This window comes from Rhinopithecus bieti, unplaced genomic scaffold (assembly GCF_001698545.2).
Source record: "Rhinopithecus bieti isolate Rb0 unplaced genomic scaffold, ASM169854v2 scaffold_24390, whole genome shotgun sequence".
In the NCBI taxonomy this organism is placed as follows: domain Eukaryota; kingdom Metazoa; phylum Chordata; class Mammalia; order Primates; family Cercopithecidae; genus Rhinopithecus; species Rhinopithecus bieti.
In genome coordinates, this window is record NW_016811706.1 from 248,581 (window position 1) to 268,350 (window position 19,770).

The 19,770-nt window shown below is 54.0% G+C and overlaps 1 protein-coding gene and 1 long non-coding RNA gene across 3 annotated transcripts in view; both read left to right on the forward strand.

The window, feature by feature from the left end:
• The first annotated feature begins 2,294 nt into the window (after positions 1-2,294).
• Positions 2,295-5,669, forward strand: LOC108543908 (uncharacterized). The gene is made up of 3 exons (XR_001889699.1): positions 2,295-2,787; positions 3,256-3,389; positions 3,510-5,669. It is a non-coding gene; the product is annotated as an uncharacterized LOC108543908 (long non-coding RNA).
• A 3,872-nt stretch (positions 5,670-9,541) lies between these two features.
• The window catches only part of FAIM2 (Fas apoptotic inhibitory molecule 2), a 38,201-nt gene continuing 27,972 nt past the window's right edge, over positions 9,542-19,770 (forward strand). The window contains exons 1-6 of one of the 2 annotated variants that reach the window (XM_017894798.1): positions 9,542-9,794; positions 10,602-10,736; positions 12,232-12,427; positions 15,473-15,576; positions 15,979-16,043; positions 16,490-16,543. In XM_017894798.1, the coding sequence (XP_017750287.1) occupies positions 10,692-10,736; positions 12,232-12,427; positions 15,473-15,576; positions 15,979-16,043; positions 16,490-16,543 (464 nt within the window). In that variant the 5' untranslated portion in view covers positions 9,542-9,794; positions 10,602-10,691. The remainder of the gene's footprint in view (positions 9,795-10,601; positions 10,737-12,231; positions 12,428-15,472; positions 15,577-15,978; positions 16,044-16,489; positions 16,544-19,770) is intronic. The other variant, XM_017894800.1, reaches the window with a different exon arrangement.

Here is a 19,770-nt window from a genome sequence, read left to right on the forward strand (position 1 = left end):
TCCAACTGGGCCCCTGGGCCAACTCATGCTCTGGCCTCTCTCCAGAAAAAGTCTGCAAATCTCTCTCTCACCCCAGAGACTGTCAGCTGCTCAGGGAAAGGTCTTTTTGAAAATGCAACTGATCAAACACTTGCAACAGGCCCTGAGACATCTCCCAGATCTTGCTGTCACAAGTGCTGCAGAGGACAGGCTTCACAGCCTCGACTACACAGACACCACTGAAATATTTACGAGGCTGCTGGCTTGTGAAACAGCTTTGGCTGGGGAGAAAGGGAAGCGATGTGGCGCTTGTTAAGTACCTGGACGTGTCATGCCTCACACCGTGCAGGGAGCCTCCCGGCTCAGTGAAGGAGCTGCCATTAACCTCATCTAACCTCACTGGCAGGCTGAGACCCCAAGTCCCTGAAGCCGGACGGCATAGAGGCTGAGAGCTGGGCTCTGGGGGCTGACTGCAGGGCTGGGCAGCTGGCCCCATCACCTGCCAGTTGTGGGCAACCTTGGGCAAGTTACTTAACCTCTCCAAGTCCCAGTTTCCTGTCTATAAAATGGAAATGAGAAAGAGGAGCTGCCACTGTTGGGAGGATTAAACAAAACAATCAATGTAGCATTCTTAGCTTGGGACCTAGCACATGTTAAGTGCTCCATAAATGTCAGCAATTCTTATCATTATCAGCCCAGTCAAACAAGAGTGAAAGGGCTTGGGAAGGAGCCAAGGCCACTCACTAGCAATGGCAACCCTCCAGGAATGGGCTGGACCCTCCTCTGTCTTCCTCATGTCCACTCAAGCTGGAAACCTCTCCCTCTCTCTCACCTTCTACCGCCACGCAGCCCTTCACCAGATCCCCCCTTAAATAGCCCCTGAATCTGTGAATTTTCTCCACCTTCACTGCCCCCCGCAAGCCCAGGCCACCGTCACCTCTCCCACAATGGCAGTGGTAGCTTCCTCGTGTCTCTTCTCTGTCCTGCAGCCAGGGGGAATTCTAAAATGGCCAATCTGGGCTGGACATGGTGGCTCACACCTGTAATCTCAGCACTTTGGGAGGCTGAGGCAGGTGGATCACTTAAGGTCAGGAGTTCGAGACCAGCCTGGGCAACATGGTGAAACTCTGTCTTTACTAAAAGTACAAAAATTAGCTGGGCATGGTGGTGAATGCCTGTAATCCTAGGTACTCGGGAGGATGAGGCACAAGAATTGCTTGAACCCAGGAGGCGGAGGTTGCACTGAGCTGAGATCGTACCACTGCACTCCAGCTCCAGCATGGGCGACAGAGTGAGGCTGTTTCAAAATAAATAAATAAAAATAAATAAATTAATTAATTAAATGGCCACTCGGTGTGGGTGCCCACCCCTTCAACCTCCCTTACTCTGTGACTTCCCAAAGCCCTCCCCTGTCCACAAGGCTGGCATGATCTGCCTGATGCCCCAGATACTTCCCCATCTCACAGCCTTTGCACAGGGGTTCCCTCTGTTTAGAACACTCTTCCTCTCACCAACCCCACCTCATCATTCAGGGCTCCTGGAGGCCTCCCCTGGACGCGCTTCTCCACCCATCTACATTACTGCTCTGTTATTCTTCCATAAGGCAGCTTGGGCTTTTGCTTTGAGGGACTCACCATGTGGGATTCTGCATTCCAGCATGTGGCTATTTACTTAAGACCTGCTTCCCCCTCTAGAACGTGAGCTCCTGGAGGGTGGGGAGGGGATCTCTTGCTTGCTTCTGCTCTCCTAGCTCACTGCATGCCTCTCAGGCTGGGCTGGAAACACTTTGTTGAATAAATGAATTCTGGTCCCCACCCAAGCACACAAAGAGTGACCCACACTGCTGCCGGGCCAAACTGCACTGAAAAATGGCATTGCTGTGTGGACGTGGCCCTGCCCACCTCCAACAGGCACAGCAGGTAGGGCTGAGGAGCCCTGGCCAGGCAAGGGGAGTTCATGGACACAGCACCGACACCTGCCCACCCCTTCCCAGTGACCCAGTCCTGCCTCCCACAGCCAAGCAGTGCTCCATCAGTATGGATAGCCTGGACAGCTGAGGTCAAGCAAGAGGCCTGGCATGTCAAGGGCTCTGGCCCCTGGCCCCGCCTGGCTCTCCACTGTTCCCAAGTGTCTTTTCCCCATCACTCCCTCCTTGGCCCAGACCCATCCTTTCACGTTATTCCTCTGGGAATGGTCTGTATCCTACCAGAGGCTTACCCAAGGAAATGAATTTTTAGTGGTGGAATATTGAACCTGTTATAGTCTCGGCCAAGGGTAGACAGCTGGGAAGGGGGTCCCTCAAACCTCACCTCTTGGGCAGTTGCCTCTTGTCCCTGTGAATACAGCTGCTTTGCCTGGATCAGCCTCCAGCCTCCCTCTGGGCTAGGCCACCTTCCTCCTGGATTCAGCTCCAAGTTGGTACCTCACATTTTTCTTCCTCCATGCCTTCATTTGCATGCTGTTCTGGTCCCCTGCAGGGCCTCCTTCTCCTCCCCCAACACCACTGTCTCTTGTCTGTCGAAACCTACCCTTTTCTTTAAGATGCAGTTCAAAAGCCACCTCTCCTTTAAGCCAATCCTTTTGGATCTCCCAATCAGATATAACGTCTCCTTCTTCTGAATCCTCCAAAAGCACAGTGCTGATAACCATCAATCATGTATGGCTTTGTCTGAAGGATTTTGGGGGACAAAAGCTGTCTGTGTTGTACCTGACATTCTAGAATGTTATGGTTCTTTGTTGCATGTAATACAAGTTGGTGCTGGTTATAAGCTTCTGAACAATGATGAGGATCGTGCCATTTGACATTCAGTAGGTGCATTCGACTGTAAGTTCCTCGAGGGTGTGGAGGAGAGTTCCACGTCTTTGTCTCCCTAGAACCTAGCATGGTGCCGGCACACAGTAAATTCTCAACAAAAGGTTCTGTGGTTCAGAATGGATGTTCACAATATGAGCCCTGTCCAAATGTCATCTCACTGAGTTTTCACAGTCACTCTCTGGGTCAGGCACCAATTGTCTCCACTAAGAAGTAACTCCACAGGGCCGGGATTTGTGTCTGTTGTGATCACTGTTGTACACATATCAGTGCTTGACATGGAGCTGGCCCTCATAAATATTGTGTGAATAAGTAAGTCAGTTAATGGGTATCCATTGTATAGATGAGGAAACTGAGGCTCAGATTTACCTAAGGTGTATCATCTAGTAACCGGGAGAGTCAGAATTGGCACCCAGATTGATCTGACCCCAAACCCTGTATTCTTCAATACTGGACTCTACCAGGTCAAGAGATGGAGCAGGAAGGCTTGAGATACACAATCCATATATTTAAGGCACTTTCCATCTAAGGCACTTTCCATCTGGTAGAGAAACAGAAATGTACGCACACAGCGGCACATGCGATGGCAACAGAACCTGTGAGACCCTGGGGAAAGAAATGACTTTTCAAGAGCCTGCTGCAAGGGAGGGGATAAGCCTGGCCTAGAACACTAGTTTCCTGAAAACTTGATTTTTTTGTGTGTTATTCTAATGTGCAGAGGGCCTGTACCAGGCCTACTAAGGAGTGAGCTGATGTGGCTGAGAGTTTTGGAATGTGAGGCTGGGATGACAAGCCTGGAGCCTGGCTCTTTTGCGCTCAGTGAGGATTGCTCCAGCCTCAGCCCCAACTCTCAGCAAAGCCCAGGTGTGGGGAGCAGGGGAGGTGAGACAGAGACGAGGAGGGACAGAAATGTGGTTTCACACCTGGCCCAGCAATTCCTGCCGCTGGAAAGCACGGCGACTCAGGATGCCAACGCCTGCCAGAGGCTGCGGCTTCATGGCCTGCATTTTGGAGACTGTATCTGGAGAGGCATAGTGTGAGGGGCATCGGGAGGCAGGAATGGGACCGCAGCAGAGAGGGGTTTTGCAACCAGCCTCTGGCTGGTCAGCACAGGAGTGTCAGGTTCTTTGCTGTGGGGCTGCTGGGGATGAGAGAGGCAGGAAGAACCCCTGTGAAGAACAGTGAGAAGGGTATGAGCCAGGGGCCTGCAGGGTGATGGCAGGCTTTGAAGTGTGTGGAGGGCTGCCGCAGCTGAGGCCCAGCTATACTCAGAAGGGAGCAAGCAGCCTGATGCCTGAGCTGGCCTGGCCCATTAGCCTCTTGTGGCCCACCCTGAGAACCTTCTTGCTGTGGGTGAGCTGGGCCCTGTCTAGCCCCTGCCTCTGCACCCCCATCACTGGCCTCAAAAGCACAGGTTCTCTCTTTACCTACACTCTGGGGAGGCAGAGAATGGTCCAGGCTGGGTGTGTGGGTCTGTGTGTCAGCGGGTATTGGTGAGGATCTGGGGAGAGGTGCCTAGATAGCTTTGATTCTACCCACCTAAGAGATCTGAGGCCCTCCCAGCTCCTCCCCAACTTCCAACCTCAGTGTTGTCGCTGAAACCCTCGAGCTGATTGTGCCTACACGGGGCCAAATGCATTCTTCTCACCGGCCTTGGTCCCAACGTGTCATGTAACCTTGTTAGTCACTCAATCTCTTTGGCCTTGTGCTTCCACGTCTGTAAAATGAGAAGTCGCCTCCGTCCACACATTTGCCCCTCCCCGCCGCCAACCCATACTTGTCCCAGACAGAGCTGGCAACAAGAGCAGAGTGTGGAGTGGGAGGGCCTGCCATAGCATGGGCCTGGAAGGAGGAGAGAGGCAAAGCCTGCAGCCAGATCTTCGCTCCCCACCAGAGCAGCCCTGAAAATATTCCCAGCTGGTCTTTGCCTCTCCACACTCACAGCAGCCTCGTGATGAAGATGGCAGGGGGATTGTACAGGGAGGACAGAACTTTCTTCCATCTTCTCCTGCCCCAGCTGCTGCCTGGGATCCACTCATCCCCTTCTTCTCTCCTTGGCCTCACTCTGCAGTGGGGGGCTCACTCACTCCAGGGTTCAGCCACTGTCCACCTGCTAATGAGCTAAGGAGTCCCAAACCTCCACCACCAGCCCAGCGGGGTGCCCAGCCACGGCTGGGCACCAGGGTGGGAAGGGATGTGGTCCTCCCCCTGAACACAGCACATGGTGCCTCCTGGGGCTGCACAGGGAGGAGGCCTTGCCCAGACCTCTCTCCTGGGCACCAGGAACCTCTGGCCGACTGCCTACAGGACATCTCCACCTGGATGTCCTACAGGCCCTCAAATTCAACCTGACCCCCGAGCACCTCAGCTCCTTTCCCTTTTCATAATGGGACCTTTCTCCCAGGGACTCAGTGTTCACACCTTTGCCCTTTCTGATGTCCCTTCTGCCTTTCTCTCACCTCTACTCTCTTCCCAAGTTCCATCGGTCCTGTCCCATGCTGTCCCTTTTTTCCATCTTTTCTGCCCCTGGATCACTTGTCTTATTTTCTAGTGATCAAACATGCATAGAGCATGAGTTAGATGGCTGGCTCTGTTCTTAGTGCCTTACAAATCCTAGCTCTCCTCATTCTCATAACCTTCAGTTTACAGATGAGGAAACTGAGGCACAGAGAAGTCAAGCATCTTGTGCAGGGCCAGGATTGGGACCCAAGCAGCCTGCTCTAGAGCTGGGCTCCAACCCTCCACAAGAGCCATCATTAAAGTTTCACTTACCCCTGCACCTTCAATCTCTTCCTCTCTCCATCCCTCCCACATGTTCACAGATGAAATCTTCTTCCTTTCTGATTCAAGAAAACAATATAACGACCAGCAGGGCAAACAAGGCAAACCTTGTGTCTATTAACAATAGAAAAATTAGACCGGGTGCGGTGGCTCACACCTGTAATCCCAGCACTTTGGGAGGCGGAGGCAGGTGGATCACCTGAGGTCAGGAGTTCGAGATCAGCCTGGCAAACATCGTGAAACCCCGTCTCTACTAAAAATACAAAAATTAGCTGGGCGTGGTGGTGGGTGCCTGTAATCTCAGCAACTTGGGAGGCTGAGACAGGAGAATCGCTTGAACCCAGGAGACAGAGGTTGCAGTCAGCAGAGATCATACCACTGCACTCCAGCCTGGGTGACAGAGTGAGAGTTCACCTCAAAAAGAATGGCTTCTACCAAATGTGTCAACAGGGACAGAGATGACAGACATGACACATGAATGAACAAATGGGTAACTGTGGAACTGAGCTGCCTTATGTGGTGGAAATTACTTCATTAAACAATATTTGTGGAACACTTAAGGCTAACACTAATAGCTAACACCAAGAGCTTACTGCGTACTTATGGCCATCAAACATGCATAGAGCACGTGTTAGATGCCTAGCTCTGTTCTAAGTGCCTTGCAAATCCTACCTCTTGTCATTCTCACCACTCTCACAACTCATCTCTCACAAGCTCTCATACAGCTTTTAGATAGAGGAGCCGGGATCTGGAGCACAGCGGCTTGACTCTGTAGCCTGGGCTTTCAACTACCACACCTAACTATCACCAGATCCCAGAGGAATGTTACACGAATGTTTAATATTTGAGTAATGTTGGCTGGGCACGGTGGCTCATGCCTATAATCCCAGCACTTTGGGAGGCTGAGGCGGGCAGATCACCTGAGTTCAGGAGTTCAAGACCAGACTGGCCAACGTGGTGAAGCTCTGTCTCTACCAAAAATACAAAAAGTAGCCAGGAGTGGTGGCGTGCGCCTGTAGTCCCAGCTACTCAGGAAGCTGAGGCAGGAGAATCGCTTGAACCTGGGAGGCGGAGGTTGCAGTGAGCTGAGATTGTGCCACTGCACACCAGCCTGGGCAACAAGAGCAAAACTACACCTCAAAACAAAAATTTTTTTTAGTAATGTCCAAAGATCACCTCATGGGAGCATATACCCTAGTTACTTGGGAGGCTGAGGCAGGAAGATGCTTGAGCCCAGAAATTCAGACTGTAATAAGCCATGATCATACCACTGCACTCCAGCTTAGGCAACAGAGAGAGACCCTGTCTCCAAAAAAAAGTTGGGGGAACATATAAGCAATATCAAGGTAATAGAGTCTAACATCTGAGAAACATCATAGCACTGACAATGTCAACATGTCTGAGGAATATAATGATTTTGTATAATGCTGTACTTTACTCAACCAAATACTTATCAACCCACTACATCCATGTCAGGCACTATTTTAACCCACAGGTATAGGGCAATGACACAACACCCCAAAACTCCTCCTCTTCTGTAGCTGACATTCTCATGAGCGAGAGAGAGAGAACTAAACAAACAAACCAACAAACAAAAAACATGTCAGAGGTGACAATTGACACAGAAAACATAAAGCTTAATCAGAAAAAAAGGTACTGTCCAATGTACTGGATGGGGGTATGTGGGTGGCATTGGTACTTTGTATAAGATCAGGAAGACGACCCCTGAGACGATGTCTGAGCAGAGTAGTGAAGTTAGTGAGGGAGGGAACCACGCAGTGATCTGTAGAATTTCCAAACAAGACACAGCCAGTGCAAAGGCCCTCAGCTAAGGGTATGCTTAGCCCAGTCTAAGGAATGGCCAAGACGCCTGTGTGACTGGAGCAGAGTGAGCACGAGAGAAGGAATAGGAGGGATTCACAAACATGAAAGTGCTGAGGCTGATGAAAGTCAGGCTCTGCGTAGTGCCACGTCTGGGAAATATTAATAGCTACAATTGATGGAGTGCATTCCACACACCTGGCACTGCATTCAGTCCAACTCACACCAAAACTGCTACAGGAGCTTAGAGTGTAAGAGGGAGTCAGTCAAAGAAACTTCACAGCGCCACGTGACAGGCAAGGGAACTACAGAAGAGGAGCATCTAACTCCAACTGGGGGGAAGGAGGCTTCCTGGAGGAGGTGGTATTCAAGCTGTCAAGCAGGAGAAGGAAAACACTTCCAGGATGCAGATGCAGAGAGGGAAGGAAGGCCAGAACCTGGACCAGCTGGCCAGAGCTCCAGGAGCAGTGCTGGGGACCAGGGCATAGCTTGCTGGAAGAAGAGCTCAGGTTTGCAGAGTTGAGAGAGCCTCTGGACATGGAGGCCCAGGCTTAAGTGTGTTTGTACAAAATTGGTGGTTATGGAGTGGGGGACAAAGGGCAAAAAGGGATGGGATAAAGACTTTGATAATTAGGCCAGGCATAGTGGCTCATGCCTGTAATCCCAGCCCTTTGGGAGGCTGAGGTGGGCGGATCACTTGAGGTCAGGAGTTGGAGACCAGCCTGGTCCAGTGCATTTCACATGGTAAAACCCTGTCTCTACTAAAAATACAAAAATTAGCTGGGCGTGGTGGTGCATACCTGTAATCCTAGCTGCTCGGAAGGCTGAGGCAGGAGAATCACTTGAACCCGGAAGACAGAGGTTGCAGTGAGCTGAGATTGTGCCGCTGCACTCCAGCCTGAGCAACAGAGCAAGACTCTGTCTCAGAAAAAATAAAAATAAAAAAGGCTTATAATTTGTCTGCCCACCCGGGCCCTGCTTTCTCAACGTCTTTAGGTGGGTCCCTGGGCAGTGAGAGGGAAGCAGAAGGTAAGTGGCCACCCCCACCTGTCCCAGGTCTTAGTTTCTCATCCTATCATAGCAGGTTCAGATCCTTCTTTTAGGCAGATCTGTGGGTCCTCGCTCTGGGGCAACCCAAGACATTCTGGTAGGAGACTCCTCAGTTAATAATACCTCACATACTTCCAGCACTTCGTGGACTTTTATGTGCTTTTACTGCCATAATCTGTGCGTCTGACAGTCAGTCTAGGATGGACAGAGCTCTGTTCTAAGCCTCTTTTTCATAGGAGATGCTGCAGCTCAGAGAGGTTAAGGGCCTTGCCAAGGCCACGTGGCCAGTGGGTGACTAAACTGGGACTTGATCCCAGCTCTTGAGATTGCAAACCCCACAGTGACACTGCGGCAGCTACAGAAAACGGGGCCTAATGATGGCTGGGTCCCAAGGACACGTCTGGGGAAGCGAGGAGAATGAGCTCTGGCATGGGAGGAAGGGAACCGTGGGGAAGATGGAGACGGGGTGATGGAAGCTAAGCGTGGAGGCAGGAAGAGAGCTCTGGCAGGGGTTATAGAGGCTTTGAGACAGAACTAGCGGTGTCTCCAGAAAGACCCCATGAAATGTCCCAGCAGGGTTGAAGGAAACATAAGAGGTGTCCTCCCACCCCATGTCTCTGTGAACCAAGGCAGGGAGGGACCTATTGTGTGCATTTCACAGGCGAGAAAAAGGAGCAAGGAGAGGTGGCTATTGGCTTGCCCCAGACCCACAGAAGCGCAGGGCCCCGGGGCCCTGTTAGCAGCGGGTAGCACAAGCGAGACTTCCAGACCTTCCCCTCCACTGTGGATGATGAAATAGATGATGAGAGGGGAGGTGGAGATGGAGACAGAAATCAGGGCCGCATTCAAAGAGGGAGGGGGAAAAGGCAGAGGCGCAGCTGGAACTGCAGAGAGGTGCAGATACGGTGGAGAGATGAGGCCCTGGCGCCCGGCTCTGGTTTCACGCGGGCAGCGTCAGCTGGTCGGTGTCACGGAGTTCCCGCGTCCCCCGCCCGCTCAGCCCCCGCGGATCCATCCACTGAGGTTGCTCCACAGCGCGACGCTCTCTCATCCCGGGGGAGGGCTAAGGGCGGCGGTGGGGGGCGCAGTGGGGAGAGCGGCGGGAGGGGGCGGTGCGCGATCGCCTCCTCCAGGGCTTGCAAATTCGCAGCGTCCTCCGCAGCATCTTCCCAGGCCCGGCCCCCTCCTCCCCCCGCGCCGATGGTACGCGCCGGCCCGGCCCGGCTGCAGTGGATGTTGCTAGAACCCACGCGGAGGAAGGAAGAGACGCAAGCAGGCTGCGGCTACCCAAGCGGCCGCCCCGGCCTCAGAGACCCCTTCCCCGAGAGACGGCACCATGACCCAGGGAAAGGTACCGCCATCTCCCCCGCCTGCACCATCCTCCATCCTCCGGCTCCCGGCTCCCTGTCATCCTCAGCAAACCCTCTGGACCACGAAAGCGTCCTCCCCTGGCCCTAGGTTGAAGGTCCTCAGTGGTCCTTGCTGAAGTCAGAGGACCGAAAGGCCTGTGTCAAGGAATGGACCAGGCCTCTTCCAGCCCGCAGGCGCGCCTCTCCTCCCCGTCTCCCTCCCACCCCTGCTTTGGCATCACAAGGCTCCTCCCGGATACCCAGGCCCCCTGTGAGGAGTCAGCCCAGGCGTCCAGTGTGACTGTATGTGTGTGCATGGGTATGTGTGTGCCAGGCTGAGTCCTGAGGGGCAGTGCCTATAGGGCAACCCCCTCTGGCCCAGCCCTCCAATCCCAGACCCAACCACTTTATGCTTATCTTTTCCACCCTCCACAGAAACAACCCCCGCCCCGCTCCCTGCCATTATTCCGCATCTGGGCATCTTGGCTCCATCCCTGTGCTTTGGGCTTGCTATGACAACCCTGCATCGGGATGCTGTAATTGTTTTGGTTCTGGCCAGGCATGGATGGGTCCGGATGAAGCATCTCTTCTTCTCCAGTTTTAGGCCTGAATTGTAGGGGAGGGGCTGGGGCAGAGACTTGGCTGGCCTAGTAGGCTTATGTAACATCAATAGCCTGTGGAATTATACAACCACTAGGGCCTGGGGCTAAGGGGGAGGGTCCTCTGGCCCTCTGTTTGGGTTGCTAAGGATTGGGCAGAGAAAACAGGGCAAGGACCTACCCTACACTCCCCCTTCTTCTCTTTGAGAGGAGCTTCAGAGCCAATGGCATCCTTCCCTGGACCCTCAGACCCTCCTCTCCCTGTGTGCAAGCTCTTTGGGCCTCAAATGATGTCATTGGATGATACCACCTCCTGCCATTGATCACACCTCACTTGGGAGTGCCGTATGTGTGTCGGGGGGGCTGGACATCAGGGTTCAGGAGGCTCTGAGGGGCGGAGTGGCAGGGTGGGGGCTGAACTCGATTTTGGTGGGCATGATCCTTCAGATCCGGGTGATGACGGGGGCTGGGGAGTGGGAGGGAGTGGGAGGCCTGGGGAGTGTTCAGTTTGGTAAACATGGAGAACCCATCCCTTCTGCTGAGTCTCCTTCCACCCCCACCCCACCTCCACCAGGCCCTTTAGTGGTGCTGTTCCCTTCCTGGCGTGAGGGGGACCTCTGCCTTCTCTGCCTTCTCTGCCCCTTGTCCCCAGTTCACTCGCAGGCTTGCTGGGTGACGGAGGAGACCGCTCCAGATCAGTGGTCCTTGGGCCTGGATGGAACCAGAAGTCTTCTGGCGTGCCCATCACCAGGCTGCCTCAGCCAGACGCCCCCTGCAAAGAAGGAAGTCCGCAGTCTTCCTCAGTGGCCCTTTGGGTCTAACACAGTCTTCTGGGAACCAGACCTAAATCCCATTTTCTGAGAGCCGGACCTTTTGTTGATGTTTCAATTTCACACCACCCCCTCCACCCCAATCTTCTCTGGCTGCCTCATTCACTTCCCAGCTCAAATCCTCCCACCAAAGTTAAACATGTCCACGGGTGGGGGGCAGGGGGCACATCTGAGTGTAAATGGGCTCGCGTTTCCAAACTGCCATGGGGACATTTCCCTTTGAGCCTCAGTTTCCTCATCTGTTCAGTGAAGGAAGAGATTCAACTGGATGTCTTCTGAGGCCCCTTCCACTGGGTCACTCTGTGAGTCTGTTCTGGTTTAGGGGAGAGGCTGAGATTCCTACAGGATGAGGCCAGAACAGACCTTTAGCCAGGATCCTCTTGCCCTTCCTCCATCCTGAAGGCCCTTCCTCTTTTCTGTTTTCTCCCTCTCCTCTTCCCTTTCTGTTACCCTTCTCTCCCTAATCTCCATCCTCCTTGCATCACTTCCAGCCCAACAGAAGGAGACCAATCCCAGTGGATGGTGCCTAGGCCCTGCCTCTCAGTGGGCCCACATGCAGCTCTGTGCCCTTGGATGAATCGCTCTTCCTCTCTGATCCTCATTCTCATTTTAAAGCAGGAGTCAAAATACAACTAGCAAGTCTCAGGAAGATTAAATGACAGGACCTTTTATTTGTAACAGTCTACTATGTGCCAGGCCCTTTTCTGGAACCATAGAGGCCCTGCCCCTACCCCAGGGATAGTGACAGTGACAACCAATGGTGGGCACTCCTAAGAATTTTCTCTCCTCTGTTCCTATCCCAGCTCCACCATGTGCCCCAGCTAGCTCTGACCCCTCTGGAGCTTAGTTCTCTTGTCTATAAAATAGAGACATTCTCGTCTGCACTCCTGGCTTCCGAGTGCAGATAAGGAAGGACCCGTGAAAGTTCCAGGAATTGAGGAGTTGGTGAGGAGGATTTGGAAGGCTCCCTTTCCCTGGCGACTGTCTCTCTCTCTGCCTCTACTCCACAGCTCTCCGTGGCTAACAAGGCCCCTGGGACCGAGGGGCAGCAGCAGGTGCACGTCGAGAAGAAGGAGGCTCCAGCAGTGCCCTCAGCCCCACCCTCCTATGAGGAAGCCACCTCTGGGGAGGGGATGAAGGCAGGGGTCTTCTCCCCAGCCCCCACGGCGGTGCCTCTCCACCCAAGCTGGGCCTATGTGGACCCCAGTAAGTCTTTCAGCTCCTGGAACCTGGAGCATCATGGGGTGGGGGTTGACCCGGAGAGAAAACCTGAGTAGGAGGAAGTTGTCCAGAAAGAGGTACACTGTGTGGTTGTATGAAGCTGTCTTGTTAGATGCTTAGGATTTGGAGAACTGTTCTGAGGATAGGTCAGAGACGACTCCATGAAAACGGAAAGAGACACAATGTCTGCATCAGGGTGCTCTCAATAGGGAAGAGGGCATTTTTTTTTCAAGTCACCATGCTAGAGTAAATGGAGGGGACAGATGAGGGAGAAAAGCTAAGGGCTAGTGAAGAAAGACCTCCTAGAAGAAAGAGATACAGAGAAGGAGTGGGTGTGTGAAACTGCCACTGGCCACAGCCTTCACTGGGCCTGGCTCAGTGGGGACAGGTCCCCATGGAGGCCCAGGGCTGTTGGGGGATAGGGGTCTGGGAATCCACCTCACCAATCACTCTCCTCATCTGTGTTCCCTTCCCCAGGCCCGTGCTGGGGCAGGGGGGCATGACACGGCGAGGGAGTGTGGTTGCCAGCCTCAGTGTCCCCCACAGCCAGGCACACTCACCCAGGTGGATGCCAGATTCCTGCAGACCGAGAATCTCAGTGGGTAGGAGCTGCTCTGTTGGGTCGAGCAGCCTGTGGGAGCTTTACCTTGGGGCCAGGAACGTACAGCTTCCCAAAAGCTCTGAGAAAATCCTCCTCAGCCCCTTCGGCTGCCCTCAGCAGCCCCTTCCCCTCCCCTACTTTATCACCCCACCCCCAGCAGGATTCTAGAAGAGATCCCAGAGACAATGCCCCAGACAGAGCCTCTGCTCACAGGGAGTAGCCACCATGGTCTACACCTCCCACTACAAACCCCCTGGGCGCAGACCCCTGAAGACTCACCCCACCGTGACCTACTGGAGGGTCAATGAAGGTCTGGTGTTTGTGGGTGTCCTCCTCCCCTCCCTACACGCCCACTGGCCCACTTTCCCTCTCTTTTTCCCTTCTCTCTGTGTCCTGGCCACGTGGGCTTTGGCAGAGGATGTAGACAGGACACGAGGGAGAAGCGAAAGTCAAGAGGGCAAGGGTCTCTGGTCCTCAGGTTAGCAGTGGGTCTACCTCTCTCCCCATTCCTCATTTCCCATATCCTGGTTGCTAGGACTGCCGCTTTAAGGAATGTTTTCTGAGGAACTGTCGAGGCAGGAAGGCAGCTATGACAGACATTGACTAAGTGTGTGCCAGGGCACAGGGTCTGCGTCTGGGTTTGTTTCGGAGAATGCACTGATTTGCAAGACCTGCTGGGATCTCTGTCCTTGGAGAGCTGACTGTATAGACAAGTGATTGGACAACTACCACACAGTGACACAAACACAGTGACAGGTGCCTGAGCACCTTACCTAACCCACCTGACAGTCAGGGAAGGCTTCCTGGAAGGAGGGGTATCCACACTGAGTCCCAAAGGATAGGCATGAGTTAGCCTGGTGAAAAGGCAGGAAAATAAGTGTTTAAGGCTGAAAGAATAGAATGTGCAGGGGCCCACAGGCAAGAGAATACATGGTCGAAAATATATACTCAGGTTGAGAACAGGGTCGGGGGGAGGAATGTGTAGTGGAGCTGGAGGGCGCTGCTCAGGAAGGCCGTGGAGGCTTTCTTAAGAAACTTGAACTTGAGTGAAGGGCAGTGGGGAGCCATTGAAGAGCTCAAAGCAGGGCAATGCCATGGTCAGCTTTGAAAGACCAAGTCAGAGGCTACTGCTCGGGGCAAAGGAGATCATGGAAACCTAGTGGTGACAGTGGAGGGACAGAATGAACACAGTGGAGGACTTGGAAATGGCCACGATGAGGGACACAAGGAGGGGGGGCAGTGTAGTTCCCACCAGAGAGCGTAGGCTTTCATTTCACAGACCTGGAGGCTTTCATGTTTATCTCATTTGGACCCCAGGAGGTGGGTATCACTAACCAGTATCAGAAGAGGCTCAGGGAAGGCCAGTAACTTTATCAGGGTCACACATCTAGTACGTTCTAGGTGAGGGATCCACCCCTGGGTCTGTTTGACTGCGGAGTCCATGCTCTTCCAAAAGCCTCAGTTCTGGGACTAGGCCTGGAACTGTCATCCTCACCCCCACTTCTTGCCCATGTCCTGGCTTTATTTCCCCTCCATCACCTGACCCCACTGAAGCCCTGATTTCCAGCTGGAGCACCAGCAGTCCACCACAGCCAACCAGTCCCCAGCTCCCAGCCCAAGGGCCTCAGCACAAGCCAGAGTCAGAGCTGGGCACGGTGGCTCATACCTGTAATCCCAGCACTTTTGGAGGCTGAGGCAGGTGGATTGCTTGAGCCCAGGAGTTCAAGACCAGCCTGGGCAACATAGTGAAATCCCATCCCTACTAAAATACGAAAATTAGCCAAGCATGGTGGTGTGCGCACCTGTAGTCCCAGCTACTCGGGAGGCTGAGGTAGGAGGATTGCCTGAGCCAGGGGAAGTCAAGGCTGCAGTGAGCCGTATTCATGCCACTGCACTCTAGCCTGAGTGACAGGAGTGAGACCCTATCTCAAAAAAACAAAACAAAACAAAACAGAAACAAAAAGAATGAGCCAGGGTCAGGATCTTTGCTGCTGGGTGGCCCAGAGAGAGTGACTGGCCCTCTGTGATCCTTGACTGCAAGGGAGCCAGAATGTCCAAGGAGGAGGGTGGGGGGAAGAAGATGGGAGGTTCACATTTGTATGGCATAGCTTGGTCCCTGGGGAGCCCCAACCGGGGTGGAGGGAGAAGTAGGGGATGACAGTTTCTTCCCAGGACTCAGAGCAGGAAAAGGGAGAATTGACCAGGGAGAGAGATCTAGGGGTTGGAGTGGGGCTGGGCTGGGCCAGGGCTGGGGGTTGGAGTGGGGCTGGGCCGGGCCAGGGCTGGGTGTTTGATAATGGGGCTGCAAAGAGACTTCAGGGTCCAGAAAGCCAGGTTGACAAAGAGGCAGCTTTGAGTTGGGGGCTGTTGGGGACAGTAATTCCATGTAGGGGGAACCCTCATGTCCTCCTCCTCCACATGCCACACAGGCAGCAGCTCCAGCTATGACAACGGTTTCCCCACCGGAGACCATGAGCTCTTCACCACTTTCAGCTGGGACGACCAGAAAGTTCGTCGAGTCTTCATCAGAAAGGTAATGCCCCTCTCTAGCCCTCTGGGACTGGGAGGCTCAGTGGGGGAGCCCCTGTAGAGGCCCCTGGCCCAACCCTCTGCCTGCAGAAGCCATCACTACCCGCTTCTCTTGTGATCCCAGCTGATGGCACGCACTAGAAATTGCTTCCTTAGGTGTCACTCCAGTGCCCCCTGCTACACCTAAACACACTGTCCCCTCTTTTCTCCCAATGCTAGGGGGGTGCGCTTGGCTCTGCAGCATCTTTGCTTTCCTTTCACCTTGTCCTGGATTCACTCCAATGACCCCCAAGAAGGAGGGTGGAGTGCACAGGATGGGGACCTGGAGAGGTGAACGAGTCGCTGAGGGGCTGACAGGTCCCTAACAGGGCTCCCCAAGCTGAGTAGAATCTCCTCCCACCCTCAGGTCTACACCATCCTGCTGATTCAGCTGCTGGTGACCTTGGCTGTCGTGGCTCTCTTTACTTTCTGGTGAGTTGGCAGCATGGACCAGCACCTTCCAGGGGTGGCTATGGCCAGGCCTGAAACCGGGGAACCCATGATCAGACTCCTGCTGGAATGCTGCCTGGAGAGATGCCAGTGGGCCTGGAGAGATGCCAGTGGGCCTCCTCCTGCTGGGACAGAGCCTTAGACAGTGCGCCAGGCGAGGGGTTGTCTGTCCAGTGTGGGGTGGACCCGGGGTGCCTTCTGGGTGTCTGTGTGGCAGTCCTTCTGATCCGAACCACTAACTGCATGCCCAGGCACTTGCAGGTCCCAGCTAGGGACTGTGGGCTGGGACTCCCCGAGCCTCCAGGGGCTGCATTCCTTCGGCTTCCTATCAAGTCCTGTGAACTGTGTGGGACAGATGCAGATGCTGAACCAGAAATGGAGACCTAGGGTACTTTCTGACTCTCTCTCCCCCTCTCTCTTCTCTACAGTGACCCTGTCAAGGACTACGTCCAGGCCAACCCAGCCTGGTACTGGGCATCCTAGTGAGTATATCCCAGTCCCCTTCCAGAGAAGGCTTAGTGGCCAGAAGAGGGAATCTCTGTGTCTTTCTTGACCTAATCTGAGCCCATAGCTTCCCCCACCCCCATAGGGACTGTCCTCACAGATCCCTTCCAGCCCTGCCCCATTCTGCCGGCTTCAGAGCATGGCCAGAAGGACCTATCTGGGGTGTTAAATCTGGTGGAGCACAAAGGAGATGGGGGTAGGTTCTGCTGCCTGCACAAATTGGGAAGGGTTGGGCCAGGGCTGTAGCTGGAGAGACCCAGACCTCGGTCTTAAGAGGCAGTGAGGCTGGAACACTTTGGCCCACACTAATGATAATGTTGCTACTCTTATTAATGTTGTTAGTAATGCTTATGAAATATTAATCATAATAGCTACCACTTAAAGAGTGCTTAATTAGGGCTGGGCATTGTTCTGTGTGCTTGATGTGTAGTATTGCATTCGGTCCTCACATCTACTGGGTATGACTACTTCAGAAAATTAAGGTTCAGAGAAATGAGGAATTTGCCCAAGGTCACACAGCTAGTCAGTGGTAGAACTGGGATTCAAACCCAGAATTCCGGTTAAGGCTTGTGTTCTTAATCCATCTACTTGGCAGGCTCCCTGCAGCCCTCGAGCCACTTGGCTCCTGCTTGTCCTATATTCTTTGAGGAAGCCAGCTGGTAACTTGGGAGAGAAGGTTTGAAGGTGTAGATGATTCTGATCCTCCTTTCTGGGTAATTAAGGAGTCATCCTGGATATCTCCACACCAGAACCATCGTGGGGCTCAGAGCAGAACTGCTCTTGCACTCACTGTGAGCCCAGCCCCGTACAGGGGCTGCAGGAGAGGAGGCCTCTGCAGGGAAAGTTATTGGTGGCCCAAGGTAGCATGAACAGGTGCAGCATTCAGAGAGGGGAGGAGGGAAGGAGTGAGCCTGTACACCAGCGCATGCAGCCCACATCAGGGGCGCCCCCCAAAGGATGGGCCATGAAGACTGGAGACAGCGTTCTCAGGAGAGAAGTGGCTTAAGCAAAAGCGTGGGGCAAGAATGCACATGGTGCATTTTCTTTTTTTTTTTTTTTGAGACGGAGTCTCGCTCTGTCGCCCAGGCTGGAGTGCAGTGGCCGGATCTCAGCTCACTGCAAGCTCCGCCTCCCGGGTTTACGCCATTCTCCTGCCTCAGCCTCCCGAGTAGCTGGGACTACAGGCGCCAGCCACCTCGCCCGGCTAGCTTTTGTGTTTTTTTAGTAGAGACGGGGTTTCACCATGTTAGCCAGGATGGTCTCGATCTCCTGACCTCGTGATCCGCCCGTCTCGGCCTCCCAAAGTGCTGGGATTACAGGCTTGAGCCACCGCGCCCGGCCACATGGTGCATTTTCTAAACTGGGACTTCTCTGACAGAGAGGTGGAAGGCTCCATGCAGGGGAATTCCAGGCATCTTGGAGAGCAGTGGGGCCTTGTGGGGTCAAGGCTCTGACTGCCTGGCCAAGGAGCTTACACACTGTGGCAGTCCCAAGTCTGTTCCTGGATAGGGCTCTGGTGGGGAGGTGGGCTCAGCCCAGAGCCCCGTGCACCACGTCGAGCCCAGAGTAGCCTCAGAGATGGGCCTGGAGTTCACAGAGGCCCACCAGAGGCTGACGGTAAGGACCCTAGCCTGGCCTCTGGGGGTTCCAGAGTCTTTCCTAGAGCAGAGGACAGAGGGCCTGTCTGCAGGCAGGTGGGGAGGCATGTGTCTTGGGGGACTGGGAGGCACTGTACAGTAAAACTAATGAGGCCCCAGAGTCTACCACCTGGGCCAGCCCATGTGGCAGGTTGGCATGGCTTCTGGCACGTCAGCATGTCCTGGCAGCTTTGGGCCCCTGAGAACTTGGGAAGAGATTCTTAGGCCCCTCTCTGAGCCTTCTGGGGGAGGGTCTGTGGGATTCCATGCTCTGAGCAGGTGGTGGCAGGGAGACAGCCCAGGAGGGAGTAGGCCCAGGAAGTGGGGGCAGAGTCTACTCCATTGGGTGGGATGGGGGGATTGGGAGGGTGGAGTGTGAGAATCTGACCTCTGAATGGTGAGATTTGGAGTCCCTCCTCTTCAACGTCTCTGGGCAGAAAACAGAGATGCTTTCTCTGGCTTCTACCAGGGTGGGTGCTGGCAAAAGTGGGAGGTGAGGTGGGCATGAACTGGGCGCTTTTCATAGGGTGTCCCAAAGTGTGAAAGGTGCTTGGGAGTTTCACCACTGGGATGCTGCCCTTTTCCTCCAGAAACCCTGCCTGGGGTCCTGCCCTGCCCCCTCACACCCCTCAACTCTCTCCATCCTGCCCCCTAAGTCGGCCTCCTGTCTGAGTCCTGGTGGGTCTCACCTCGTGCAACACATCCTGTGCTCCCTGAGGACTCCATCCGGGTCTCTTCCTTTTAGAATAACAATAGGAGCACTGAGAAGCAGACAGCTCTTTTTCTGTATGGAGGGCACCGTGCTAAGCACTTTACATGTATTTTTCACTTGATCTTTCAATAGCCTTGCCAGGCAGACACTACTATTATCCTCATTTTACAGATGAGGAAAGTGAGGCTCAGAGTAACATAACCAGGGTAGAAATCCAGGTCTTTCTGATGGTGAAACCCATGTACTTGCCCTCTGTGCTCTGCTTCCTCCTTTGTCTTAGAGCAGGACAAGCTGGGGGAAGGCATTAGGTTTGGATGCTGGCCTGAACCTGAGCCTTACTTCCCTGTCCTGACATTCTGTAAACAGACTGTGGTTCCTGCCCAGGCCCTGGGGCTGGGGCTCTGATACATAAATCATTGGCTCTCTCTCTCTCACTTCTTAAGTGACTCATTCCCTGCCCCCTGGGCTGCCAGCCTCCCCCTCCCCGACCCACAGCCCAGCTTCTCAAGGCCCTCGTTGCCTCCCTCCATCGGTTCTCACCTTACTGTCTGATTGCGCCCACTGAGCCACTGTGTCTGCGGTGGTGGAAAACTGGTGGGCCAGGAGAAATCCAGGCAGAGGAGGAAAAGTGTGAGACCAGAGCTGGGTGGAGGTGGGTCAGAGCCTTTCCAGGAAGCCGTCCATCAGCCAGCCTCTAATTATCATAACTCTAGTGGGGAGTCCCACCCCTGTGCCAGGCCCACGCGAAGCGCTTGAACTGTTGTCTCATCAGTCCTCCCAACAGTCCAGTGAGTTGGTACCAGTATTTCTGTTTCGCTAAAGTGGAAACTGGGTCTTGGCTATCGTCCAAGGTCAC